Consider the following 22,362-nt stretch of genomic DNA (forward strand, 5'->3'; position numbering starts at 1 on the left):
TGGCCCCTGAAGTCCAAGGCCGCTCCCGTCCCGCCCTCGGTCCTAGGCTGATGTGGTTTGCAGGCCTGGGTAAAGGCCCTGAAGGCCCAGGCTGCGGGAACCCAGGTGGCTCCCCCTACTTCCAGGTTTGGGGCACACTGCATTCCCTTCGGGCTAAGCCAGAAGCTCTCAGTTCTCTTTTCTGTACAAGACAAGAGCTTTGGAAAGAGGAAGAGGACAGGCCAGGACTGGAGGGTGTGTTAGAGCAGTAGAGCAGGGGTAACTGAGGAGGGGCACGACCTCCGACTATGCTGGGAGTGGGAGACGCCGGCAAGGCTCCAGCGGTCCGGTCCGAGGGCTCGCGCCCCACGCCAGACAAGAAACCTCTTCAGAACACGCTTAGTGCTCAAGAATCTGCCCCACGCCTGAGTGGGGGAGTGGGGAGCGTGAATTCCAGCCCAGTGATGGGGCAGGAATGAGACCTCCGAGCTTCCCTGAGACCTGAGGCTGGCCAGGTACCACCTGTCTAACTTCTAGGTCCTCTGGGCTGAAAGGCCGGAAGAAAGTGGCCTACGTGGTGTCATTAGCTGTTAATGCCTCTCTCCTTGGGAGCCTGAGCACTGAGGCCAGCTACCCAAGGGGAAAGCCAGGGTCACGGTACCACCACCAGACCTGTGACGAGCCAGCAGTCGGGCCTCACCGGACTCCCTGCCAGGTCGCAGCGCTGAGGAAGAGCAGTGGATTGTCTGGCCAGTCGAGCCCCTGAACGGATGCCGCAGCCGAGCCCTGGACAGGTGGGAGGGCGCCCCTGCTGCCCCGGGGACTTCCATCCACTTCACCCCCATGTCCACGGCTGGGTCCACATTCTGAGTCTGCCCTCCCCAAACGACAGTGGTGCTGAGAAGACGCAAAAAGCCTAACAGATGAAAGGGCCTGTGCCCGAGCCTTCCCTAGACCCCCAGCCGTATCCAAAACAGTAGCCAACCACACACGGGTTTGATACGGTTTTTTTATTAACATATAATATATTTAATAAAAAATAATATCCACTCTGGCTCTCTCCTCCATTGCAAGGGGAAGAGTGGTGAGGAGGGGCTGGCACTGCCCACCCCTAGGCATCCGGACTAGCCCTGCCTCCGGGGCTCCCCTCTACCCCCCGCTTTCTCCAACAGGCTCTGACCTCCAGACAGACGGTTCAAAGTTACAAGTGCTTTAGACCCCCCTTGGCCTCCCCCAGGCCCACCCCTTGTGCAGAACTCAGGGGCCACCTGGACCAACCCCTTGCTTTCTCTGATTCATGTTAGAAAGAGGGTCTGGGGGCAGAGAGTGGAGTCTCTACTGGCCAGGGGGAGGGAGGAAGGGACAGTGATGGGGAACGGGGCCTAGAAGAGGGATGGGGACGCGTGCCCTCACTGCAGCCGGTCACTGCGGAATGAGTCCTCCACAGCAGGATCGGGCAGCAGGGCACAGGGGTCGCTCAGCATATTGAGCCCTTCCAGGCCCAGGGGCTCCATGCGCAGCTCGTCCTCCAGCCCCAGCCCCAGCTCCAACCCAGCTGTTGACACCTCGAAGCCAGGCACTCCGGCCAGGGCTGCTGCAATCTCCTTAGAGAAGCCCGGGGAGGAGTCTCCTGTGTGGGCAGGTGAGACGGGTGAGGACCCCATGCCCTGGGAAGCTGCCAGGGCCCCTCCATCTTCCTGCTGGACCAGCAAACATGTGTCTCTCTCCCTCCGTCCTGCCTCAGCACGCACACCTCTCACCTGTGAGGATGATGTTAGGCCCTGAGCCATGGCGGGAGCAGTGGGTCAAGTTCTGGTGGTTGAGGGCGTGGGGGTCCTGGAGGCCACCTACTGGTCCCTCACCCCCTAAAAATCCAGACCCCTCAGAAAAGCCAGCAGGATCCAGTGCCAGGCTGGTAGATGGGCTCTCCATGCTGAACTGCTCCAGCTATGGACACACAGACAGACCTTGAGGAAGGGGGCCTTGGAACAGGGGTGTCTGCCTGGCTCTGCCTAGCCCGGCTAACACATCCCCGTGACCCAACCATCTCCACCCCTCCCCCAAAACAAAAGCAGACCGAGGGAGATGGCAGCAAGCAGAGTGACAGAGGCAAGCACAGGCCCCAGTGGGTGTGGGCACCGTACCTGCTGGGACAGAGCATGTGCGTGCGAGGAAGACAACGGGTCAAAGCCAGAGACCCCAAAGAACAAGCTGCGCAGAGACAGCTGGGGGACAGGGGCAGGGGAAGGGCTCAAGTGCAGGAAGAGAGGAGCCCTGAGTCGGCAGTGCCCTGTTCCCAGGTGGAGGGAGGAGCTGCCCCACCCACCAGGATGTCCCAACTGAGATGGCACCAGCGATGCCACGAGGCCCCTCCCCTGCTTCGGAGCTAGGGACCCGGGTACTCACGTTCCCCAGGCTGAAGTCACTCATTGGCCGGTGGTAGGACTGCTGCCCATGCCCACTGGAGCTGGGTGGGTACAGTGTCCCATAGTGCGGCTGCCTGCCTGGGGGCTGCCCCCCCGAGGGCTGCACTGAGCAGGCCGGAGGGGGCAGCCCTGGCTGCTGCACAGGCTTTGGGGTGGGTGGCTGGCTAGGCAGAACCAGACTTGGGGGGCTGTATGGGTATGGAGGCAGCCGCTGGTCAGTGGGCAGTTTACTGGTGTCCAGGGGGACGCCCTAAAGAGAAGCAAGGAAAAAGGGGGAAGCTTACCTTTCGGGGTGCCCCCAGGAGGAACTCTTGGTCAGGCTTCCCACCCTCCGAAGCTGCAACCATCCTCAACACAAACCTGCCAACATTCCCGTGGGCATCCCGGGAACTGGGCACAAAGACTCAAAACCGCTTATCAGAATGAAAGTGGCTCAGTGAGGCGAACACAGGAGTAATTCTGAATCCAGACCAGAAGCCAACTATGCCTACACTTCGGTGCTTGAACAATTCTTAGTAATCAATGAACTTGAGAACTGCTATTCTAAAGCCCTGGAAAGGCCAGAGGCAGTGAGAGGGAGGAAGGAAAAGGAGGAAAGCAGGGAAGTTAGGTTCGCTCCAGGCTCCACGACGCAGAGCCCTGCTGGCCTGGCCTTAGTCTTTCCTCCAGAAAAGGGGACCTGAGTCAGATGGAACACAGAACACACATTCCGGGGAAGGGCAATGGAGGAGGAGGAGGAGAAAGGAGGGTAGAGGAGAGGGGGTACAAAGGGAGCAAAAAAAAAAAAAAAAGAAAAAAAGGATGGGGAAGGAGGGAAGAGCCAAAACTTTTAACATTGAGGAAAAGCCCTAAATTAAGAGTTTTTCACAATGGTCCCAACTCTCCCTAACATGCGGTGTGAACTTGGGAAAGTCACTTTCCCTCTGGGCCTGTCTCATGTGTAAAATGAAGGGACTGGGCTCCATGATCTGAGCATCTCAGTCCATGAATCTATGAAAGAAGGAAGGGAAATGGGAGAGGGAATGGGACAGGATGGAGGCACGAGAGAAAAAGACAAGAAAAGAAGGACAGGAAGAAGAAAGGCAGAAAAGGGAAAGGATGAGCGACCCCATGTCAGGCCTGCGCCTGGGCGAGGCACGGTGCTGACTGAGCACCTGACCTATGTGATTTCCTCGGCTCCTTACAATCCCGTCCTTGTTTCATGAAGGAGGTCGCTGAGGCTCACAGAAGTTAAACCCCTGTCCAAGGACACTGCTGGTCAGAGGCAGAGCCAGGATGTGAACCAGAAAGCTCAGCCTTAGGGCTTGCGCTCTGAAGCCAACAGGAGCCGGGCTGGCTAAGAGCTGGGGCAAGTAGAGGATGCACGGAGGGGACAGACGAGACGAGGAGGACGGAGGGAAGCAGAAGAGGTGTTGGAGGGAAGGAGGGGGAGGAGACAGACACGGGGGAAGGCAGCCACGCATACCTGAGTGATGGAAGACAAAGTGGGTGACATTGTTGGCGAAAACTGTTTGGGCAGCTGCTGCTGGGGCCTTCTGGCGTCGACTGGGCCCGCGGGCAAACTCAGGGGACTGAGGGGCACACGGCGGTGGCGGGGGGAGGCCCCAGGGGTAGAAGCTGGGTAAGGGGGGGCACCCAGCACAGGAGATGAAGCGGAGGCGGAGGTAGAGGAGGAGAGGGCTGGGGCACTGAGCGAGGGGTGACCCAGGGAGGTGCCGGGCAGTGCGTGGCGGGCCAAGGAGGAGGCAGGCAGGGAGGGGTGACTGTGGGAGCCCTGGAGCTGGGGCTGAGGACTGCTCAGGGAGGCCTGGAGGTTGGGGTTGCTTAGGGAGGACTGCAAGGACGGGTGGCTGAGAGGTGAATGGAGTCCTGCAGGCACAGACAAAAACCAGAGATGCCAACATTACTATGGGAATGGGGCCCCGTCTGCCCAGAGTGGGGAGCAGTGACCAGACCATGGAAGTGGCAACACGATGTCCTCCCTACGCTGTCCCTGGCGGTGAGGTTGGCCCTGCCCACTTGGGGGCTGCTCTCCATTTTCTTTCCAGGAAAAACCCACACCTACCCGTTCTCACCGGCAGAACAGTGAGGGGAGAGAATCCTGGGGTGCACAGGTGATGGACAGGTATGGACCGTCCCTGGATGATCCCAGGTGCTCCCGCCTCCCGTCCCGTGGGCTCTCCAGCCAGGACAGCCACTCACCTGGCACATCATAGCCGGGGCCCAGGCCCAGGCCTCCGCTGATGCCCAGGTGCGTCATGGTGTGGGTCAGATTGGAGGTACTGTTGGCCCCACTCAGGCTGGGGTAGGCTGTCTCCTCTGGGTCCAGGGGGGTGGGCAGAGGGGGCGGAAAGTGCAGGTTGGTGAGGTCAGGTAGGGAGCCTCCCGTGTTCATGGCAGGTGGGAGGACAGGCACATTGGCAGGCTGGTCAGGAGATGGGAAGATGCTGGGGAAGGAGAGGAAAAGAAAGACGTAAGCGGAGGGGCGGTGGTCGAGGGGGCGGAGCTCAGCTCCTAGTTCCCTCCCCTCCCTCCCTTACCCCCCTGCCAACCTCACAAAGGTGCTTACTTAATTCCAGGGACTTCACAGGACCGAGGTCGGGAGGAGGAGGAGGAGGAGGAGGCGAGCTGAGGGGAGAAGAAGAAGGTGCAGAATGAGAATATGGCTCAGGGAAGGCCCCTCAAGACCTGCACGAGGACAGAGAAGGGAGAGGGGGACACGCCTACCTTCTTAGCGTCCCAGGGCTTCAGCAAATGCTTGTCATCTAGCAAGTTCTCCTCAATGGCAGGGACTTGAAAGAGAAAGACCGGTCATGAGAGGGATGGAGGGGGCGCCAGGAAGGCAGGACAGGAGGCAGAGGCAGGCGGGAGCCCCGCTCCCTAGCCCCGCACCAGCCCCGAAATTCCCTGGCACGTAGTACCCACAAGTGGTGGGGAGCACATACCTTTGGAGTCCATTTCACCATCCAGATAACCTGCAAAGGACGCAGTGGAGTTGGCTGCAGTGCCCACTTGCCTACCTGCTTCACACTGAAGCTCCACGGCTACTCCCCAGCCTGGGACGTGGCCACCTACCTGCACGGCGGCCAGGCAGGATGCCAGGGGGTGCCGGGCCTGGGTAAGTGTTCTGAGGGCTGGGGTTCATCACGCTCGTGTGAAGGGCAGAGTCAGAGCTTGTCCTGAGGGGGCAACGGAGATGAGCCGGCCCCCTCCCCTCCTCACCAGGGGAAGAGACGAGCTGGGCTGGGACCGGTGGAGGTGGGGGAGGAGGGCCCAGAAACTAGACAGGAGGAGACGTGGCCTAAAGAAAGCAAGGGCCATCACCTGTTAAGCGCCGATGGTAGTCGGAACAACTGCCCCTTCTCTGCAGGGAAATTGCCCCAGGGCATTGTCCTGGGGTGAAAAACAAAGTCATGAGGAGGGCGGCCAGCAGCAGACAAGAAGGCAGGCATGGGGGCTGGAAAATGTGGGGCAGCCGAGGTGGAGGTGGGCAGGGCAGGGCCGGGCACCCAGGACCAGGCCCCTTTCCTTCGGTTTCTCCTAATACCTGTGACTCATGAACCCTCTCCCCCGATCCACCTAGCAGATCTGGAAACTCTCAACTTCTATCTGCCAGGACAAGCTAAATGGGAATCTTGGAAGCCCAGCAGCTCGGCCAGGTATGAGCATTAGGGATGAGAGGGACAGGGGGCGGGGGCAGAAATCTGAGTGCCAGGACACTACATCTGGCACCCACTCGTGACAGGAGGCGGCCGTTCTCCCCTCCCCCTTACGTACACACCCCAGCTAGCCAGTTACCATTGGTCCTGCCCTGGTCGGACTGGGAGGCTTGGCCACCCGTGTCAACACAGCCAGACTGGACTCTGACCACCTACTCCACCTGCCCCCACGCCTCCCAGCCCTGCCCTTAGGGGAGGAGGGACTGTGGAAAGCCTAGCCCAGCAAACCCAACCCCAACCCCAGACATGTCCGCGAGCGGCCCGGGGAGGCGCCTGCCCCGCACACACCTCCGCCAGCTGGACTCCGGGGGCGGCGATAAGTAGGCAGGGCTGTAGGGAGAGCTGTCAATGTGAACAGCACCAGTTAAGGAAAAGAGTGAGGCGAGCTCGGGTGGGCGAGAGACCGGAGGAGCAGAAGAACGAAGGCACCAGATGGGGCGTTTCAAGTAACAAATACCTTTCGCCTCCTGACAAGGGGCAACAATCATGTCAGAGAATGGAAGAGGACAGAGTCAGGCCCAGCAGATTTGGAAAAATATAGGAGCATGTCTGGGCAGGGCTTGCGGAGACGGCGTAAGGAGGTCCGAGACCGGAAGCTAAGGCAGAAACGCGAGGGGGAGGGAACCCAACCCCCGTTAGCAGGAGACGTGTCAGGGAGCCCGGCCTCCAGCAGTGAAGAGCAAGCTGAGTAAGGACAGCGAGAACCAGCCCGAGATGGAAGGCACGGCCCCAGAGCAGCCGCTCCCTGGCACAGGACCCAGCGCCCACACTTGGGCCAAGCGGTCACCCCTGGGAGGCTAGGTAAAGGAAAGCCCCTGGTGACACTTCAAGTCCCCTCCCACCGTGACTTCCTGAGGGGCCCTGACCCACCCCCCTCCAGACTCCCCCAACCCTCAGGGAAGGATATGTGACGGGGGTAGCGACGGAGGGGGGACACCATCCTTCGGGGGTCTCGCTGTACCCGTTCCACCAGCCCATGGTGCCGCGTGCTCCGGGATGAATCCAAAGGTGAGTGGAGAGGGCTCTGCCGAAACACACAGGTGAGTCAGCGGGGGAGCAGCCAAAGAGCCTGCGCCCCCCGGCCTGCTGTCCACTCACCTGGAAGTCCACCAGACCACAGCCGATCTGGTTCACGTCTGGCAGAGAACCACCGTAATGGGAGCTCCTCGTGTATGCCAGCCGCAGTTTTTGGGCCTGTAACTGAGACATGAAGGGCAAATGGGAATGTCAGGGAGGGCCCGAGCACTCTTCCTGTCCCTTTGGCCACCCTCACCATCCATGTCTCCAGGATATGCCACTGTGGCTGCTGCTTTTGAGAGATCTGCCAGGAAAAGAAAAACAAGAAAACAGTGCTGGGGAAAAGGTCCACTGAGAGCTGGCACGAGCCACCCGCCTCGCTCTTCTGCAGCCTCCGCTCATCCACATCACTAACGCCGCACCCCCCTGCCAGGCACAGCCTGACACTCTGGCCCAGTTGGCATCAGTCGCAACAGCGTCCCTCAGGGGCAACCCGGAGCCCCCAGGCTAGTCACATGAGTTAACCCCTGGGGAGGGATGTCTGTTAGGCACCTCTGCTGTCCCTGCCAGATACTTCCAGGACTAACTGGAAGAGGAGGGGAAGGCCACAGGTGGATGCCACAGAGCCATTCCTACCAGACTCTTTCCTTCCCACACTGGAGGGGACAGGCTTCCTTCCGGCTCTGCCCAGCCGCGGGAAGGCTACACAGAGCCCACACCTCCCGAACTAACGGTCTCAGGAACGAAGGCTCTCAGAGCTGGAACAACAGGGCCAAAACCAAGGCCCATACTTCTACTCAGTGCTGAGGCCCCTGAATGGGCAGGGAAGCCTGAGGACGGAGGTGGGCGCGAGTACAGAAGCCCACTCCAGTCTGGGCCAGAGCCCGCTCCCTAGTTTCAGCGCCACTTCGGGTAGGTAGGTCTGGCACTGGAGAGAGACACCACATCCCTCAGCCTGGCATGGTTTTAGCCTGATTACCGCTCTCATGTCCCTCTGTGAGAGGCACAGCCACCGTCATCAGCCAAACAGACCCAGGGCAGCTGATGAGGGGTAAATTCTAAGAGCTTCCGGGGACACACTGTGGTGCATACATAGGCCGACATCAGAACTGTCTGTTCCAGGAGGCCAGCCCAGTGAGTTCAGTGGGCGCTCTGCTGACCTTTGGGCGACATCGGGACTGCTAATAATATATATGACAACCCCAGCCTGCAGCAGTATAGGCCCCCAAGGCCATCTTCCTCACATGAGCCCTCCCAGCTGGCCAAATAGGCCGAGCCCCAGGGCTTGAGACGCTTGGGGCCCCAGGTCCTGCCCAAGTAAGTCCATGGGTTTTCATGTGCAGCGGAGAAGCTAGCCAGCAGGGCCCAGGCAGGTGAAGAGGACCTTTTGAGAGACCACGGCACTCCACAGATGGAAGGCTTCAGCTCTGAGGCTCTCCCGGCCTTTCTTTGTTTGCACAAAGAAGCCCTAAGACCCCACCAGGCCTCTGCTGGAATCACAGTCCAGAGGGCAGGCAGGCCTCTGCTGTCAGCGGGAGGGCAGTGTCTGGCCCACCTTCTTGCCTCTGCCCCCACCATGATCACAAGGTCCTACAGGGGAGCAGTCAACAGTTAGATGCAGTCTGGCAGTTAGCGGGGGTTAGGGGCACGCATGTACACACACACACACACACAATTTGCTTCCCCACCTAACTCGCTCTGCTCTGACTCCCACAAACTAGGACACATGGTCTCTAGAGACGCAAAGGGGAAACAAACACAAAAAGGACTTAACAGAGGCAAGGGAGTCACACCAAAATACAACCACAGTCACAGTCCCAGACAGATGCAATCGGAGTCAAACCAGGAGCAAGAGCTTCGAAATGTGGTATTTACGTTCCACCATCTCCCCTTAAATTCCTTCCAGCTCCCTGCCACCAGAGATCCTTGCAATATCCTCACCTGCTGTTCTGAGAACAATGCGGGCCCTAAATTAGGACCGCAGACCAGCTGGGCAACCTCCCACCCCTGGCTCCCTCTGACATCCAGTCCCGGGAGCCAGAAAGCAAGCCCAGAGGGGATTCAGACGCAACTCTGCCAGGATGTCTTCTTTCTGGAACTTCCTAGGAATGAATATTCCCTACACAGAGAAGACCCTCCAGGCCACCCCATAACTGACCCACAAAGCAGGCATTTCCCTAGAAGGCTCAGCAAACCATCGGGTTCCACACAACCTACAGCCAAGTGGGTCTTGCTTTGGAGACTCAAAGCCCTACCTCTCTCTCTCCAAGGCGCCCAGAGCAAAACACCAAGCACCACCAGGCTGTGAGCAATGGACCTCACCTCCATTCACGTCAGGAAACCACAAGAAGTATTTGAAAAAGGAAGCAAAGGGACGGGACGCAGGAGGGGACTTCCTGCCCCACTAGACCCAATGCTGCCGTTCAAACCACGCAAGGGGCCCTTTCCCGGAGGCACTGAAGTGCCGAGAGTGGCACAACAGAGCAGAGGGACCAGATTGGAGGAGAGAGCCAACTCAGAGGAGCCAGACCAGGGCCGGCAGGCCATCCCCCCGCCCGTCACCCCGCACCGGGGACGCTTCACCCCAGTCCCCGAGGACTCAGCCAGGGATGCACAGGGACCACCCACCTCCGACCTCCGCCGGGCTCCAGGGGACCGTCCTCGCTCTGCCCACTCCCGCCTCACTGACTCGGCCCCCAGTCGTTCCCACACCCCCAGCCTCTCCGGTGTTTCGGCCTCTCCCCGCAAAATCCGTTTTCCTGCCCCTCGGCCCTCAACCCGCGCCTCCCAGACGGCGGCGTCCGCTGCCCTGTTCCGCCTCCTCCGCTGCGGCTCCCGCCCCCGCCCCGCCTCTCAGCTCCCCGCTCCGTAATTGCTCCGCTCCGTTCCGCTCCCCGGCGCGGCCCCTCACCCGGGTGGAGCCGATGTCCATCATCACCTCCTCGAAGGCCGCCGTCTCCTCGGCCTGACGCTGCTTCTGCAGCGCGATCTTCTCACTAAACTTGCGCGGATTGGAAGCTGAGGCCGTGGCCGAGCCGGGCCCGTTCGCCCCCGACGTCGCCATCTTCCTCCTCCGTCCCTCCGCGCCACCCTCCCAACACAAGCCACGGCCTCTGCCGCGGGCTCCCGCCCGGCTCTTCCAGCCGTAGCCGCCGCCGCCACCGCCGCCTCAGCGAGCACCGCGAACCCGGCCCCAGCCTAGTCCTGACCTGTGGCGCGCGAGGACGGCTGGGAATTGTAGTTTGTTTACGTGACTCTCTCACAGCCTCGGTCACGCAGTACGGAGAGGAAACGGACACCATTTCCCAGCAGCCCTGTGGACTCCGGGAACTAGGGACTTTGCTCCTCCCTCTTGGCTCCTCCCGACCCACGGCAAGCTGGGAAAAGTAGTTCTAAATTGGTCCCGAGCCTAAGAACGCGAAGGGAAGAGGTATTAAGGAAGAGAGGAAAGGAAAAGGGGAGGAAATGGAAGGGGTGGAGACAGGGAGGGAAGAAGGAAGAAACAAAAGAGGGAAAAATTTGTCCATCTTCGGGAAGGGGACGAGAAGGACCTGAGTGAAAACAGTGAGACCAGGGATACAAAAACAGCTGTAAACATCTGGGACTCAGGCCTCCCAGGCTGGCCGTATGCCCAACCCTTTCCCAAGACAAACGAATCAGATACTGTACAAATGTATAGAAACATCTTTTATTTGGGTAACATGTCCCAAAACAGGTCAGTAAGTAAAATAGATTCTAGAGAATATGGCCATATATACAGCCCTACCTCCCCAAAAAATAACCCCAGGAGAGTGAGGCTTTCCTTTCCCCCTTGGGCTCCTCTGGTATAAAAAAGTTTTGGCAGCTCTGTATTTATCATCTGGGTAGGGGCACCATGTCCATGTCCTGTGTTCCTAGGGTGCTGCAGTGGTACGGGGACCTGCAGCTCTGCCAACCCTCCCCCGACCCTGACCCAGCAAACCCAGCACCCCAGGCTCTGGGACTAAAATAAAGAGCAAGAGGGCCCCCTTCACGGAGGTGCTGGGCAGGTGCCATCAGTGTGCTTTGAGAAAGACGGAGGGCATTTTATTTGGCACTTTAAAAATAGAGGAGTGAGCGGGACTGGAGAAGCCAGAGAAGGTACCAAAGCTGGCAGGAAGAGGCCACTTGGCACTTGTGTTCTGGGAGAAGGGAAGAGGGAGACGGATATGAGAATAGGAGCTAAGAAAAGTAGGAGGGGTCCACTCCAAATGCCAGGGCTGAAATGGGCTAGGAACCACAGAATTGCTGACTCCGGGCCCATGGCCTCTCTATACTTTCATCCCACCGCACCTAGGTACCCACCTCCAGCCTCCCCGTGTCAACCTGTCCCTATGTGTAGTGTCTGCCCGAGTCTAGCTAGCACTCAGTGTCTTGCCCAATATTAATGTCCCTTGATCATGTCTCTAGTGACTCGACCATGCCTTGTCCCTTGGGCCTCGGGGCCAGGCTCTTGTCTGCCCACCTCCATTCCATTGGTCAGATAGTCCCAAAGGCTGCATCCCTACCTCCCAGAGAACTCCTTGGTTCTCAATACCTCCCTTCCCCAGTCCTGAAGAGGGGAGGAGGGTCAAGGGCACCTGATACCCAACCTCCCCTGCTCCTCTTGGAGCCTCCTAGACTTGGATGAAGAGCAGGCCAGTGAGCAGGGCAAAGCCTGATAGGAGCAGAATGACCTTGAGTATCCTCTGCTCAGAAGTGGCCAGCTCCTGGGGCAGGATTTCCAGGAAGGTGATATAAAGAAACGTGCCAGCCGCCATCCCCTCCAGCACAGACTGGGCCAGCTGGTGCAGTGGCCCCGCCGACTCTGCCAGAGCGGCACCCAGCCCAATGCCCAGAGGTGTCATGCATGAGAAGAGAATGCCACAGCCAGCCACCACCTTTGCTCGCAGGTGGCTCTGCAGCAGCCGCAGGGACAAGCTGACTGCTAGGACACCTTTGTGAAGCAGCAGAGCCAGGCACAGCTCCATGGCCCGAGCCCGGTCTCGCTGCAGCCCCACTGCCAGCCCCTCGAACACCGAGTGCAGGGCCAGGGAGAAGACCAGGACGCAGGCACGCAGAGCAGAGGGGGCTGCCAGGGCTCCACTTGCTGGGGGGACGCCTGGTCCATCGTGCCAGTGCTGCGGCCCGCCATTCGCTGTCCCCAGAAGAGCCCTCGTCTCCTCTCGAGGAGGTGGTGCCGACTGCTCCTTGTAAGCCAGCGTGATTTGCTCCATCACCAGGACCAGGAAGAAGCCCATGGCCAGGATGAACTCTTGTAGGGGGAACTGGAGCTGTGGGCAGACCGGGCAGCAGGGAGCTCAGGACACAGGCCAAGAATGGGGAGGAGCCCGGTAGGCCTGGGCTCCCACGCAGACACAGGGCCAGTCAGTCACACAAAGATTCAGAGTCACTTGGTGACACAGACACAGAATGATACACTATCACACAGATTCTGGTGTCACTCAAGTGTTACATGTAGACCAAGATTTCTCAACTTGGGCACTAGTAACATTTGGGGCTACGTAATTCTGTGCTGGGGAGGGCTGTCCTGTGTCCCTGGCCTCTACCCACTAGATGCCAGTAGCAGTGCAATGCCCTCCCTCCCTAAGATATGACAACCAAAATGTCTCTGGAAGTGACTGAATGTTTCAGGGGGTGAGGGGCAAATCCATCCCCAGGTGAGTCACTGAGGTAGACGTACACAGAGTGTCACACGTTGGCCCACCTTCCCAAATGCTCACACATGGAGCCACGTACTGTCACAGGGACACTCAGGCTTACACACGGTCACAAGGAGGCACAGGTCAGTCAGTCAGACACATAGAGGGTTATATCCAGTGTTACTTCCTCAGTCTTACGGAACTAGAGGAAGAGCCTAGCGCCACCCAACTGTCTCAGTTTTTCCCTTGAGACTTTCCCATGCTTTGGACTTGATCTTCCCCACATCCTACTTCTTTGGGCCTTTTTGGTCAGCAAAGCTAGGCCCCTGGGGTTGCCTCTTCCCCTTCCCAGGCCTGTAGGGACCTCTATTTCCAATCGTTCGGGGAAGTGGCAAGAGGGTGAAGATGATTCTCGGCGTGCCAATAACTTCCTGGAGGCCGGAAGTGAGAAACCCACAGACTAGGTCACACACCTGGTCATCAGGTTCCTCACACGGTCTCAAAAGGTACATAGGGGTCACATAGGGACTAGGGGAAGGAACCCACAGAAAGACCTATGCCCTGTGACGAAAAGTCACGATTCATAGGGTCACACGCCAATGACATGGAGTGACACAAGAAGAGATCCATACACACCACCTCTCCTGGAGGTGTGCAGTTGAATACACCACGTGCAGCCAGCCAACGCTCACTCACCGTCACGTGCAGGGCTGCCAGGGCCTCATCTATGGCAGCCAGGTAGTCAGGCAACAGGTCCAGGAGACAGGTAGCCAGAAAGACACCCCCAGCAAAGCAGCTTACTAGGCTCAGGACTTTTTGGCGGGAGGCTGGGCAGGAGTGAAGCACAAGGGGAATGAGCAAATGAACCCCCTCTCACCCCACTACCCCAACCCAAGCAATGGTCACTCTTGCCTCCCCTCCTCGGGTCACCTTCCTCAGCCCCATGGCAGCAGGGAAAGGAGAGGCTTACCTGAAGCTTCAGGATTAGCTCCGGGCCGGCGCAGCACACAGATGGGGACCAGACTGCACACGAGAGTCAGCACCAGCAGGAGCAGCAGGGCCCCCAACTTCAGCTCCAGTCCCACAGGCATTAGGGGCTCCGAGGCTACGGCCTCGGGGCGCCACACCAGGAGCTCTGGCTCTCCCCAGGGCCCCATGGTGGCTGCGGCGGCTCCGGTGACTCTCAGACCTGGGAAGACAGGAGTGGGGGAGTGGTCATGGAAGGAAACATGGGGCCAAGGAAAGGGGAGAGCTGGTCGCCAAATGCGGCTCCCTCACTCCGGCCACTTTCTGACCTTCCCCGACCCGGTGTGACTCATCCACTGCTGTACTGGGAACATTCTTCTTTCCCCTCACGCTTGATCCCTTCCAAGTGACTTATTCAGGGGCCTAGCAAGGGGCAAACTGAGGCATGAGGACCCTTTCACCTGGAGCCCCGAGAACCAGGGAGCTGGGGTCCTGTAGGAAAGTACAGGCCAGGCCCCCTCTAGGAAGGAACGGATGAAGCTAATGGGGTTCCGGGCCGTGGAGAGATGTCGCGCGGATCTCTTCGTGGACCGTCTGAACAAGGCGAGGTCGGGTGCTGGATCACTCTCCCGCTCCCGTTTCCCCAGCGCCATTCCCCCGAAAGAGAGAGCGACGCTTCAGGCCACAGGCTGGGACGTCGGGGTAGAAAACCAAAGAAGGGCCCTAGGAGTCTGGGGTCCCGGGACCGGCTGACACACAACTGAGGGCGGTGTCTGCAAGTCCAGGCTTCGGGAAGCGGGGTCCGAGGCCGTCAGCGTCCCGGGAAGCAGAAGAATGTGGGAGCCGGAACTCCGGCTCCCGAGAGGCCTGGACGTCCGACCCGGATCCCACTCCCAGGGAGCCACACTCACCTCGCGAGGGTCTCACTACATGGCACCCGCTGGGTTCCGGCCTACGTTCGGGAATTCCCACCCCCTCCCCAGCGCTCCTCCTCCCCCTGCAGCCTCCGCGTACCCGCCCCCTGCTGCCAATGACTGAGCCTGGCGGGCGGGGCCAGACAACGAGTGACGTGATCTAGGGCCAATCAGAGACGGGCAGCAGGAGCCAGGCGGAGGCGGGGACGAGGGGGGGAGTGCGCGAAAGCCAGGGAAGGGGCTGGAGAGAGAATCCAGGGGCTGCGGGCCTGGGGCGCTGCGGTGGGGGTCCGATAGGCCGGAGCTGGACCGTAGGAAAGTAGAGGCCAGGCCTTCCTCTTTTAAAAGAGGAAGCTAGAAACCCCTCGGACAAGGCTGGTGCCCCATACCCACCGCGCATTCTCAAGTCTGCCGCCGCGCTCCTCTGAGAGTACCTGCCTGGTCTTGACCGAAGTGTTTTTATCCATCTCTTGGAAGACTCCAAGATCCTTTCTGGGCACCTTGGCGCCAAAGGGAAAGCGTTCCCTTTTTAGGACTGACTCCCATGCTTGACTTAACCTCGCCAGTACCCACAAGAGAGAAAAAAAACGACAAGGCAGAATTGGAAAAGGGAAATAGCAAAGAGAGGGCTTTTCTTGAAAACCATCCCTTCCTGATTGCCCGTGGCCTGAGCTGACTTCTCCACAGCCCTCAGCCTTCTTGGAGTGGGAAAAGAAGTGGTGGGACCCAGCTCATGGGGTGCTGAAACCCCTGTCAGGGAAACGCTCCTCCCGCAGCGCACTCCCACTTACCATCCTTACCGTTGCCTCGAGGCATCTGGCTTGGGTTCCCTCCAAACTCATCTCCAAGAACTCTCCAAGTCCTCTCCCTCCAGCCCTGCTGGCCTCCTTTCTGTTTTGTGTTCTTTGAATGTGCCAAGGTATTTTCAGCCCAGGACCTTCCCTGTTTCTTTCACCTGGATCCTCTTGGCCCACATCCTGTGTTACCAGAATCCTCTTCCAGCCTCCTGGGAGGGTAGGATACAAAGGAGGAAGATAAGGAAGGGGGCTCAACCTGTTCTTTTTTGCAAAGGTAAAAAGGCCTCATTGCCTAAAGAAGGGACAGAGTGATGCCTCGGATAAGGCTCTGATAAGTAACTTCCTTAAGAAAAGGGGGAATGTGAGGACTTCTTGAGGGACATAGTCGAGGAGAAAGGAATCATATAGGCCTCTTAAGATCAGGATGTAAGTGAAATGGGGTACTGGTGTCCCATCAGTTAACAATAATTATCATTGCTGTTCTAATCTCTTAATTAAAAGATAAAAATTACTGTTAGAGGCAACTCCTGAGTATTTAAGGGAATATTGTGCACGCTATGGTTTGTGACAAATTATGCTTTCTGTCTGTCCCAGAGTATTGATAATTGGTAACATTAACAAGGAATCATGCATTGGGAGCCAGGACACCTGGGTACTGCTAGTCCCAGCTCTACCTTAATTTGGTGTACCATCTTAGGTAAATCACGTTCCCTCTTCAGAGCTTGATAAGTTGGGTGGAAGAGGGAAGTTAGACTAGCAGATGATGCCAAAGCTTCCTTCCGGTTCTAACATTAATGGAAGCTGACTATATTTTCCACTTAATCATCTCTGCACATGCAGCCTGAAGGAAGCACTTTGAAACCTTTCTCGCTCTAGGAAAAATTTAATCAAGGACAGCTCTCCTTTCCTCAGAGCTCCGCATTGATCTACCAAGCCTGCTTTGTCTTTTCATTACTTGAGCAAGATGCAGGGAGATGAGCAGGAAAGACAGAGAGTTGAGAAATTTGAGAAAACTCCAGCAAGATACCTTAGTACAAAGGATATGGGCTCAGGCATCTAAATCTTTGTTCAGCTACTTACAGAGTAACCTTGAGAAAGTTACTTAACTTCTCTCTCCCAGCTGTGAATTTCTGTGAGAATTATATGAGTAACATGTAATAGCTACTCAGTAAATATTAGATCTGTTCCTGTCTTTACTCTCAGCCCATTCAAATTTTCAACAGGATACCAGTTTGAATTCCAGATCTACACCTCAAACTTTCTTGCTTTATTCACCCAGCTCCCTTTTATCTGAAGGACAACTGGGAGGCAGGCAGATGAAAATCATACCTGTATCAGTATAACTCCATTATTTTATTTAAAGTGAATTCCTGGGTCATCAGTCACTAGACCAAGGCAAAACAACTTTTTTTTAAATCCTGAGTTTTGGTATTCCTACATTCCAGTCACAGATCTTTGTCTTCTCATAGGTAAAATTAATAAAATATTACCTGACCTCGCTACCTCAGAACTGTTGTGGATTAAATGAGAGAACAATGTTTATGAAAACATTTTGTAAACTATACAAATGCAGGGTATACACTGTTGTTGGGAATTTTACGCAAACGACAAGACAAATTCCCACACCACACCCCAATGATTTTTTAACATTTTGTAGTTTTCCAGACCCGCGTCCCTGCGTTAGTTAACAGTCCTGTGAGTGTGTATGTGTAACTGCTATTCTTCATTAAGAGCATAATGCACAGATTACGGATTTGTACACCCCGCGATTGCGCGACTTTCCGCCGGCTGAGTCAAAGCTCTGTCACTTAACTTGGGTCAACAGATTATTTACTCCCCGCCTGGCTAATAACCTGGGCTTCCGAGTCACGTGGTAAGAGAAACCAAACCGAGCCGCTACCCACACTCTCGGAAACTTTCCCCCTTCCCTGCAAGTCGTCTGGCTCTTACCCTCCGTTTGGTCCCGCGGAACCCAATCCCCGCGGGACAAATAAATGCTCCGGCCCGATTGGCCTCACTCCCTCTCCGACAGCCTATTCTGACCAGTTATGTCGGAGCGGGCCTCGAGAGGGTAATTCCATTGGCTCAATGACCTGCCCATCAAAACATCTATATCTTCATCTTCCAATCAGACTCAAGTGTGGGCAGGGCGCGACAGGGTGCGGGGTGGAGGGGGCGTACCTCTGCAAATCTTGGGCAATCCTGTTGACTTTTTCCTTTGTTTTCATTTCTGCGGTGGTCTCCCTCTTAGAAAATTGATGGCCGGAGAACAGGCTCTCAAGCGTCCTGTGCTCCAGTCACAGCCATCTCTATCTTTCCCTGAATAGACACCAAACTCTCAGGAAGATTTGCTATCGCTAGGAGAAACTGAGGCAGAAAGGGCGAGGCTGTCTATGTTTTCCTCAGGTCTGGTTCGTGGACGCTCAGCCTCTTCACCCCCAGAGTCAGCTCCCCTACCGTGGTTCCCGCCTAGGTGCAACCCATTTTCCTAGTGTAAGGCTGGGGGCGGGGTTTGGCTGGGCAGGTCCAGGATGCGAGATCCTGGAGAGAAGAAAAGGTGTACTGTTTGGGACGGTCAGCGGGCTAGACTGGCTTGGCAGGGCTGGGCTCTTCGGAACAGGTAATACCCCGGGGGCCTGTTCATTTGAACCACAGAGATAAGGCCCGAGGCGAAATCTCCAGGTGACAGGTGAGGGGCTGCACAGGTGAGGAAGGGGATAATGGAAGAGGGAGCGAGAGGAACCCAGAATCTGTGTGTGTGTGTGTTGTTGTGGGGGGAGCAATCATCCTCCTGCAACTCTCCCTCCCACCTCTACATGCCTCCCCGCAGGATGGATTTCGGAACCCCTGACCTGCTGGATGTGTGGCTGGAGCCCCCGGATGATGTCTTCTCGACAGGACCCTTCCTGGAGCTGGGACTCCACTGTCCACCTTCAGAGGTCCCAGTAACTAGGCTACAAGAACAGGGGCTGCAAGCCTGGGAGTCCAGTGGGGGCCATGGCTGTGTGAGTGACAAATGGAAGTGGGGGTGGGTTGAGACACAACTCTGAGAGGTTTCAGCCCACACTTGGAGCGAGGTCTGAAGACAGTGCTCCTACAATAGACATAAACTATTAACTATCTCCATGTTCAAGAACAGGAGGGACTAAGGTGAAGCATGAAGGATCTAGGTTTGATATCAGGAAGGACTTCCAGAATTCTTCCCTGTACACACATACGCCCTCTTCTAATACAGGGCCTTCAGGAGAGTGAGCCTGAAGATTTCCCGGAGCTTTTCATTGATCCCAATGAAGTGTACTGCTCAGAAGCATCTCCTGGCAGCGACAGTGAAATCCCTGAGGACCCTGGTCACCCAGACAGTCCACCTGCCGCCAAGGCACCCAGTTCCCCAACCCTCTATGAGGTTGTCTATGAGGCAGGGGCCCTGGAGACGATGCAGGGGGAAGCTGGGCCGGCTGTAGGGCTCATCTCCATCCAGCTAGGTCAGTATTGTTCTGTGGGAAGGGGACCAAGACCCTTCAGATCCTGCCTTAGCCCTGTGGTTAAGAGGGTCTCCCCAGCCTGTGCCACTCCCCAGGCCCTGCTACCAGCAGGGTGTACCCGCCAACTCTTCTCCCAGCCACCTGTCTCCTCAGATCAGTGGAGCCCACCACTTATGGTGCCAGATGTCTGCATGGTCAGCGAGCTGCCCCTTGATGTCCATGCCCACATCATGCCCAGAGCAGGCGCTGTACACCCAGTGACTCCTTCAACCCTGGTGAGTCTCGGGGCTGGCTGGATCCAGTCCTCCCCGGTACACACATACATACCCACACAGTGGAGGTGAGGGAGGGAAAACTGATGTCTGAGTGTTGTGGCATCGGGCCTGAAGGCCAAGGAGATGTGGGCAATTGAAGAGCAGGAAAGGACAAGGGAGACAAGCCTTTGGGGGGTAAGGTGGTGAGGACTCAATTCAGGAGGTGGGGTGAGGGAGAAGCCTGGACTCGGTGTGGTTTGCTCAGCCAGGGCTATGGATTGTCTCAGCCTCGAGTCAGGCTCGAGTCAGGAAATGGGACAGGCCGCCTGGGAATCCAACTGGTTACGGGCATAGGGTGTCAGAGAAGCAACTGCAAATACCTTTCCACTGGAACCACTGTCCGGCAGGCACCCTCTGCCTGGGGCTGCTGGGAGCATATCACATGCCTTCCCAAGGCCGGCTGGGCTGGTTCCTCCAGTGGGAGAGCGGAGGGGGCCTTGCCTTTATCTTGGAAGGAACTCCTTGTGTGCAAAAGGCAGGGAACAGGTTCTAGGCTCGCTGCCGAAGTGCGGTTGAAGCTGGGATCAGAAGCCGAGTCAAGCATCTCAGAATCTTGGGCTGAGGGACCTTAAAACATTTGATGCTTCTAAACTTGAGTGTGTGTTGAAAACACTGGGGAATTTATGGTTTTGTTCTTTAAAGAAATTCCCCAGGCCTCATTCTCAGAGGTTTTGACTAGGAGGCTTGGGAGGGACACCTCTCTAACTAACAGTTCCACCAAATAGTCACAGGGCAAGAAGGGAGACCAGGAAGAGGCAGAGGCAGAGGCATAAGAAATGGTTCAGAGAGTGAAAGCAAAAGCAAAAGCAAATTCCTCTTAAGTCACAAGGTGAAGCATAAATCTTCCAAAAAGGACGATGAGTTAGAAAGGGAAGTCACTCCGTTGGTGGGCCCACATGAACCAGACACCATCTATGCTCCCCACATACTCTGTTATGGGAAGTTGGTCAGTCTGGTTACCCTTAGGGAGTTGGGAGGGGACAGAGCTTTCGTCTGAAATGTGGGGCTCACACCCTAGGTGAGAGTGGGCCTCTGCCCCACGGAGCTCCCTGTGGTCGGGTTAACACACTGCCAAACGAAGTTACTGGCTGGCAGTGAGTGATTTGCCTGCTATAAGCACAAGCAAACCCTACCTTAGTGAGTTACTCCACGTCCTCTTCAAATACCCCTAAGGTCCGGGGAGATGTGGACGAGGACAGGCTCTCCCTAGCTTGCTCAGTGTGCTGAGGTCCAGTGGGTGGACAAAGCCTGACAAAACCACCTCCTCTCTCCCTTCTCCACCTCAGGAGGTCCCTTTGGGCATGATCCAGAGCCTGCCTGAATTCAGGTCCCCACCCTCACCTCATTTCATGGTTAGTTATTTCTCAGTGCAAATGGGAAACACGCTCTAGAAGGCACACAGCGGGAGAGGCCTGGGTGCTGGAAACGGGGTGACTCTCTCACCACTCTCATCTGCTCCGGTCCCCCAGCAGCTGCCCTGTCAGGCCTTGTTCCTGACAGATGAGGAGAAGCGTCTACTGAGGCAGGAAGGGGTTTCCCTGCCCTCTCACCTGCCCCTTACCAAGGTAACACGCTTCCCCAAAGGGTGATCCAACCCAGTGGCCCCACCATGGCCTCTGAGGAGCCAGGATCACAGGGAAGGTGGGGGAGGTTAAGGGCTGGGACTGACACACCCTGGGCCCCCAGGCAGAGGAGAGGATCTTGAAGAAGGTCAGGAGGAAAATCCGGAACAAGCAGTCAGCTCAGGACAGTCGGCGGCGGAAGAAAGAGTACATCGACGGACTGGAGAGCAGGTGCGCTCGGACTCACGTTTCTGGCTCCCCGAGGGCCAGGTCTGGGCCCCCTCCTTAGCAGGCAGGCGAGGTCAGGGACTCACACATGGCAGAACCCTGTCCCACCTTTGCACACTCCATAGGGTGGCTGCCTGCTCTGCACAGAACCAGGAACTACAGGAAAAAGTCCAGGAGCTGGAGAGGCACAACGTGTGAGTGACGGCAGCGTGTGCGCTGGGGGAGGTGCAGCACCCCGCTCCCCGCTCGGCCCTGGTTCCCAGGTCTAACCCAGCCTCCCCCTCCCCCCGTCCCAGCTCCCTGGTGACCCAGCTCCGCCAGCTGCAGATGGTGATCACTCAGACCTCCAACAAAGCTGCGCAGACCAGCACGTGTGTTCTGGTACTGTCAGCCTAGTCCCGGCTCCCCCACCGCCACCACCCGCCGCCACTTCCGGCCCCATACCCACTCCTAAGCCATACCGACCTGCCCACCCGGTGACCCCCGCTGCCCTCTGCTCCCTTCCGTCACTGTCCCCGCAGCCCAAGTGTCTCTTTGCTTCCTCCCAGATCCTTCTGTTCTCCCTGGCTCTCATCATCCTGCCCAGTTTTAGCCCCTTTCAAGGTCTAACAGAAGCCGGGCCTGAGGATTACCAGCCTGGCGGAGGTGAGAGGCGAGCGCAGGGAAAGCCTGTTCATCTAGTGAGCAAATAGGGGTCTGCTCCCCAGGGTCCTCAAGGGATGGGAGGGGGGGAGGAAGGGCCGGCCGCTGCTGTCCAGGACCCCCACCCAAGGGAGCACTCTACTACTGCCCTTTCCTTCATCCCACAGTGATTTCCAGAAATATCCTGACTCACAAAGACATGACAGAAGATTGGGAGACCTCAGTTGTAGAGTCCAGATTGGGGGGGCCCCCCGGGGCCAAGGGTGCAAATGGCTCAACAAGGACACTGCCTGAGAAGCTGGGAGGGCAGACCAGCCCCGGGGGGCAGGTGAGAACTGTGCTGCTTGCAGATGAGATGTGAAGTTCTGACGTGGGTTGAACACCTCCTGGCCCAGCACCCATCACGAGGAATCCTAGCTTCCCACTCAGGGTTCTCCGGCCTCAGGGGTCGGAGTGACATCGGGACGCTCTACATGTCTGTACCCTGAGGCCCAGTCTGCCTATGAGAGGGGGCACCTCAAATACTTTTATGTATCTGTGACTTTATTTCTTCTCTGGAGATAGGGTTGAGGGGAAACAGAAGTTTTTGCTGAGAAATAAACTTTTTTTGCTGAAATCATATCCCAGAAGTTTTAAATAAGTAGTAGAAGAGGGGG

The 22,362-nt window shown here is 57.2% G+C and overlaps 3 protein-coding genes across 18 annotated transcripts; 1 reads left to right on the plus strand and 2 right to left on the minus strand.

Annotated features, from left to right (window-relative positions):
• Nucleotides 1-23: 23 nt before the first annotated feature.
• Nucleotides 24-10,344, minus strand: CRTC2 (CREB regulated transcription coactivator 2). 5 transcript variants are annotated; one of them, XM_033092483.1, is made up of 15 exons: nucleotides 10,053-10,344; nucleotides 7,223-7,324; nucleotides 7,086-7,148; nucleotides 6,413-6,591; nucleotides 5,730-5,798; nucleotides 5,481-5,584; nucleotides 5,351-5,404; nucleotides 5,133-5,197; nucleotides 4,975-5,033; nucleotides 4,608-4,852; nucleotides 3,871-4,274; nucleotides 2,543-2,655; nucleotides 2,386-2,494; nucleotides 1,740-1,926; nucleotides 24-1,609 (listed from the first exon to the last, which is right to left on the minus strand). In XM_033092483.1, the coding sequence occupies exons 1-15, from the start codon at nucleotides 10,203-10,205 to the stop codon at nucleotides 1,389-1,391; spliced, it is 2,127 nt and encodes a 708-aa protein (XP_032948374.1). In that variant the 5' UTR covers nucleotides 10,206-10,344; the 3' UTR covers nucleotides 24-1,388. The 5 variants fall into 5 exon arrangements, with proteins under 5 accessions (XP_032948374.1, XP_032948372.1, XP_032948373.1 ...); XM_033092481.1 differs by having other exon boundaries at nucleotides 2,386-2,655; XM_033092482.1 differs by having other exon boundaries at nucleotides 2,386-2,655; nucleotides 5,351-5,380; nucleotides 10,053-10,343.
• A 469-nt stretch (nucleotides 10,345-10,813) lies between these two features.
• On the minus strand, nucleotides 10,814-14,760 carry SLC39A1 (solute carrier family 39 member 1). 2 transcript variants are annotated; one of them, XM_033093827.1, is made up of 4 exons: nucleotides 14,679-14,760; nucleotides 13,772-13,990; nucleotides 13,498-13,628; nucleotides 10,814-12,432 (listed from the first exon to the last, which is right to left on the minus strand). In XM_033093827.1, the coding sequence occupies exons 2-4, from the start codon at nucleotides 13,956-13,958 to the stop codon at nucleotides 11,776-11,778; spliced, it is 975 nt and encodes a 324-aa protein (XP_032949718.1). In that variant the 5' UTR covers nucleotides 13,959-13,990; nucleotides 14,679-14,760; the 3' UTR covers nucleotides 10,814-11,775. The 2 variants fall into 2 exon arrangements, with proteins under 2 accessions (XP_032949718.1, XP_032949719.1); XM_033093828.1 differs by lacking the exon at nucleotides 14,679-14,760 and adding an exon at nucleotides 14,229-14,625.
• Nucleotides 14,761-17,675: 2,915 nt separating this feature from the next.
• CREB3L4 (cAMP responsive element binding protein 3 like 4) lies at nucleotides 17,676-22,317 on the plus strand. 11 transcript variants are annotated; one of them, XM_033093795.1, is made up of 11 exons: nucleotides 17,676-17,884; nucleotides 18,309-18,483; nucleotides 18,714-18,960; nucleotides 19,114-19,235; nucleotides 20,561-20,626; nucleotides 20,744-20,839; nucleotides 20,961-21,067; nucleotides 21,190-21,258; nucleotides 21,361-21,445; nucleotides 21,613-21,709; nucleotides 21,874-22,317. In XM_033093795.1, exons 2-11 carry the CDS (start codon nucleotides 18,310-18,312, stop codon nucleotides 22,065-22,067), a joined length of 1,257 nt encoding a protein of 418 aa, XP_032949686.1. In that variant the 5' UTR covers nucleotides 17,676-17,884; nucleotide 18,309; the 3' UTR covers nucleotides 22,068-22,317. The 11 variants fall into 11 exon arrangements, with proteins under 11 accessions (XP_032949686.1, XP_032949678.1, XP_032949676.1 ...); XM_033093787.1 differs by having other exon boundaries at nucleotides 17,676-17,889; nucleotides 18,714-19,235; XM_033093785.1 differs by having other exon boundaries at nucleotides 18,714-19,235.
• The last annotated feature ends 45 nt before the right edge of the window (nucleotides 22,318-22,362 follow it).

This window comes from Rhinolophus ferrumequinum, chromosome 22, assembly GCF_004115265.2.
Source record: "Rhinolophus ferrumequinum isolate MPI-CBG mRhiFer1 chromosome 22, mRhiFer1_v1.p, whole genome shotgun sequence".
NCBI lineage: Eukaryota > Metazoa > Chordata > Mammalia > Chiroptera > Rhinolophidae > Rhinolophus > Rhinolophus ferrumequinum.

What these genes read in the sequence shown, in the direction of transcription:
- CRTC2 (XM_033092481.1), bottom strand. Translation starts at nt 10,205, where the DNA reads ATGGCGACGTCGGGGGCGAACGGGCCCGGCTCGGCCACGGCCTCAGCT. An exon ending in CCGGAGTCCAGCTGGCGGAG is followed by an intron (nt 5,799 to 6,412) that starts GTGTGTGCGGGG and finishes TTTTCACCCCAG; the next exon opens with GACAATGCCCTGGGGCAATT. An exon ending in CCTGCCTGGCCGCCGTGCAG is followed by an intron (nt 5,405 to 5,480) that starts GTAGGTGGCCAC and finishes TGGGCACTGCAG; the next exon opens with CCAACTCCACTGCGTCCTTT.
- SLC39A1 (XM_033093827.1), bottom strand. Translation starts at nt 13,958, where the DNA reads ATGGGGCCCTGGGGAGAGCCAGAGCTCCTGGTGTGGCGCCCCGAGGCC. An exon ending in AGCTAATCCTGAAGCTTCAG is followed by an intron (nt 13,629 to 13,771) that starts GTAAGCCTCTCC and finishes ACTCCTGCCCAG; the next exon opens with CCTCCCGCCAAAAAGTCCTG. An exon ending in TGGCAGCCCTGCACGTGACG is followed by an intron (nt 12,433 to 13,497) that starts GTGAGTGAGCGT and finishes GTCTGCCCACAG; the next exon opens with CTCCAGTTCCCCCTACAAGA.
- CREB3L4 (XM_033093787.1), top strand. Translation starts at nt 18,310, where the DNA reads ATGGATTTCGGAACCCCTGACCTGCTGGATGTGTGGCTGGAGCCCCCG. An exon ending in CACCCTCACCTCATTTCATG is followed by an intron (nt 20,627 to 20,743) that starts GTTAGTTATTTC and finishes CCGGTCCCCCAG; the next exon opens with CAGCTGCCCTGTCAGGCCTT. An exon ending in AGACCAGCACGTGTGTTCTG is followed by an intron (nt 21,446 to 21,612) that starts GTACTGTCAGCC and finishes GCTTCCTCCCAG; the next exon opens with ATCCTTCTGTTCTCCCTGGC.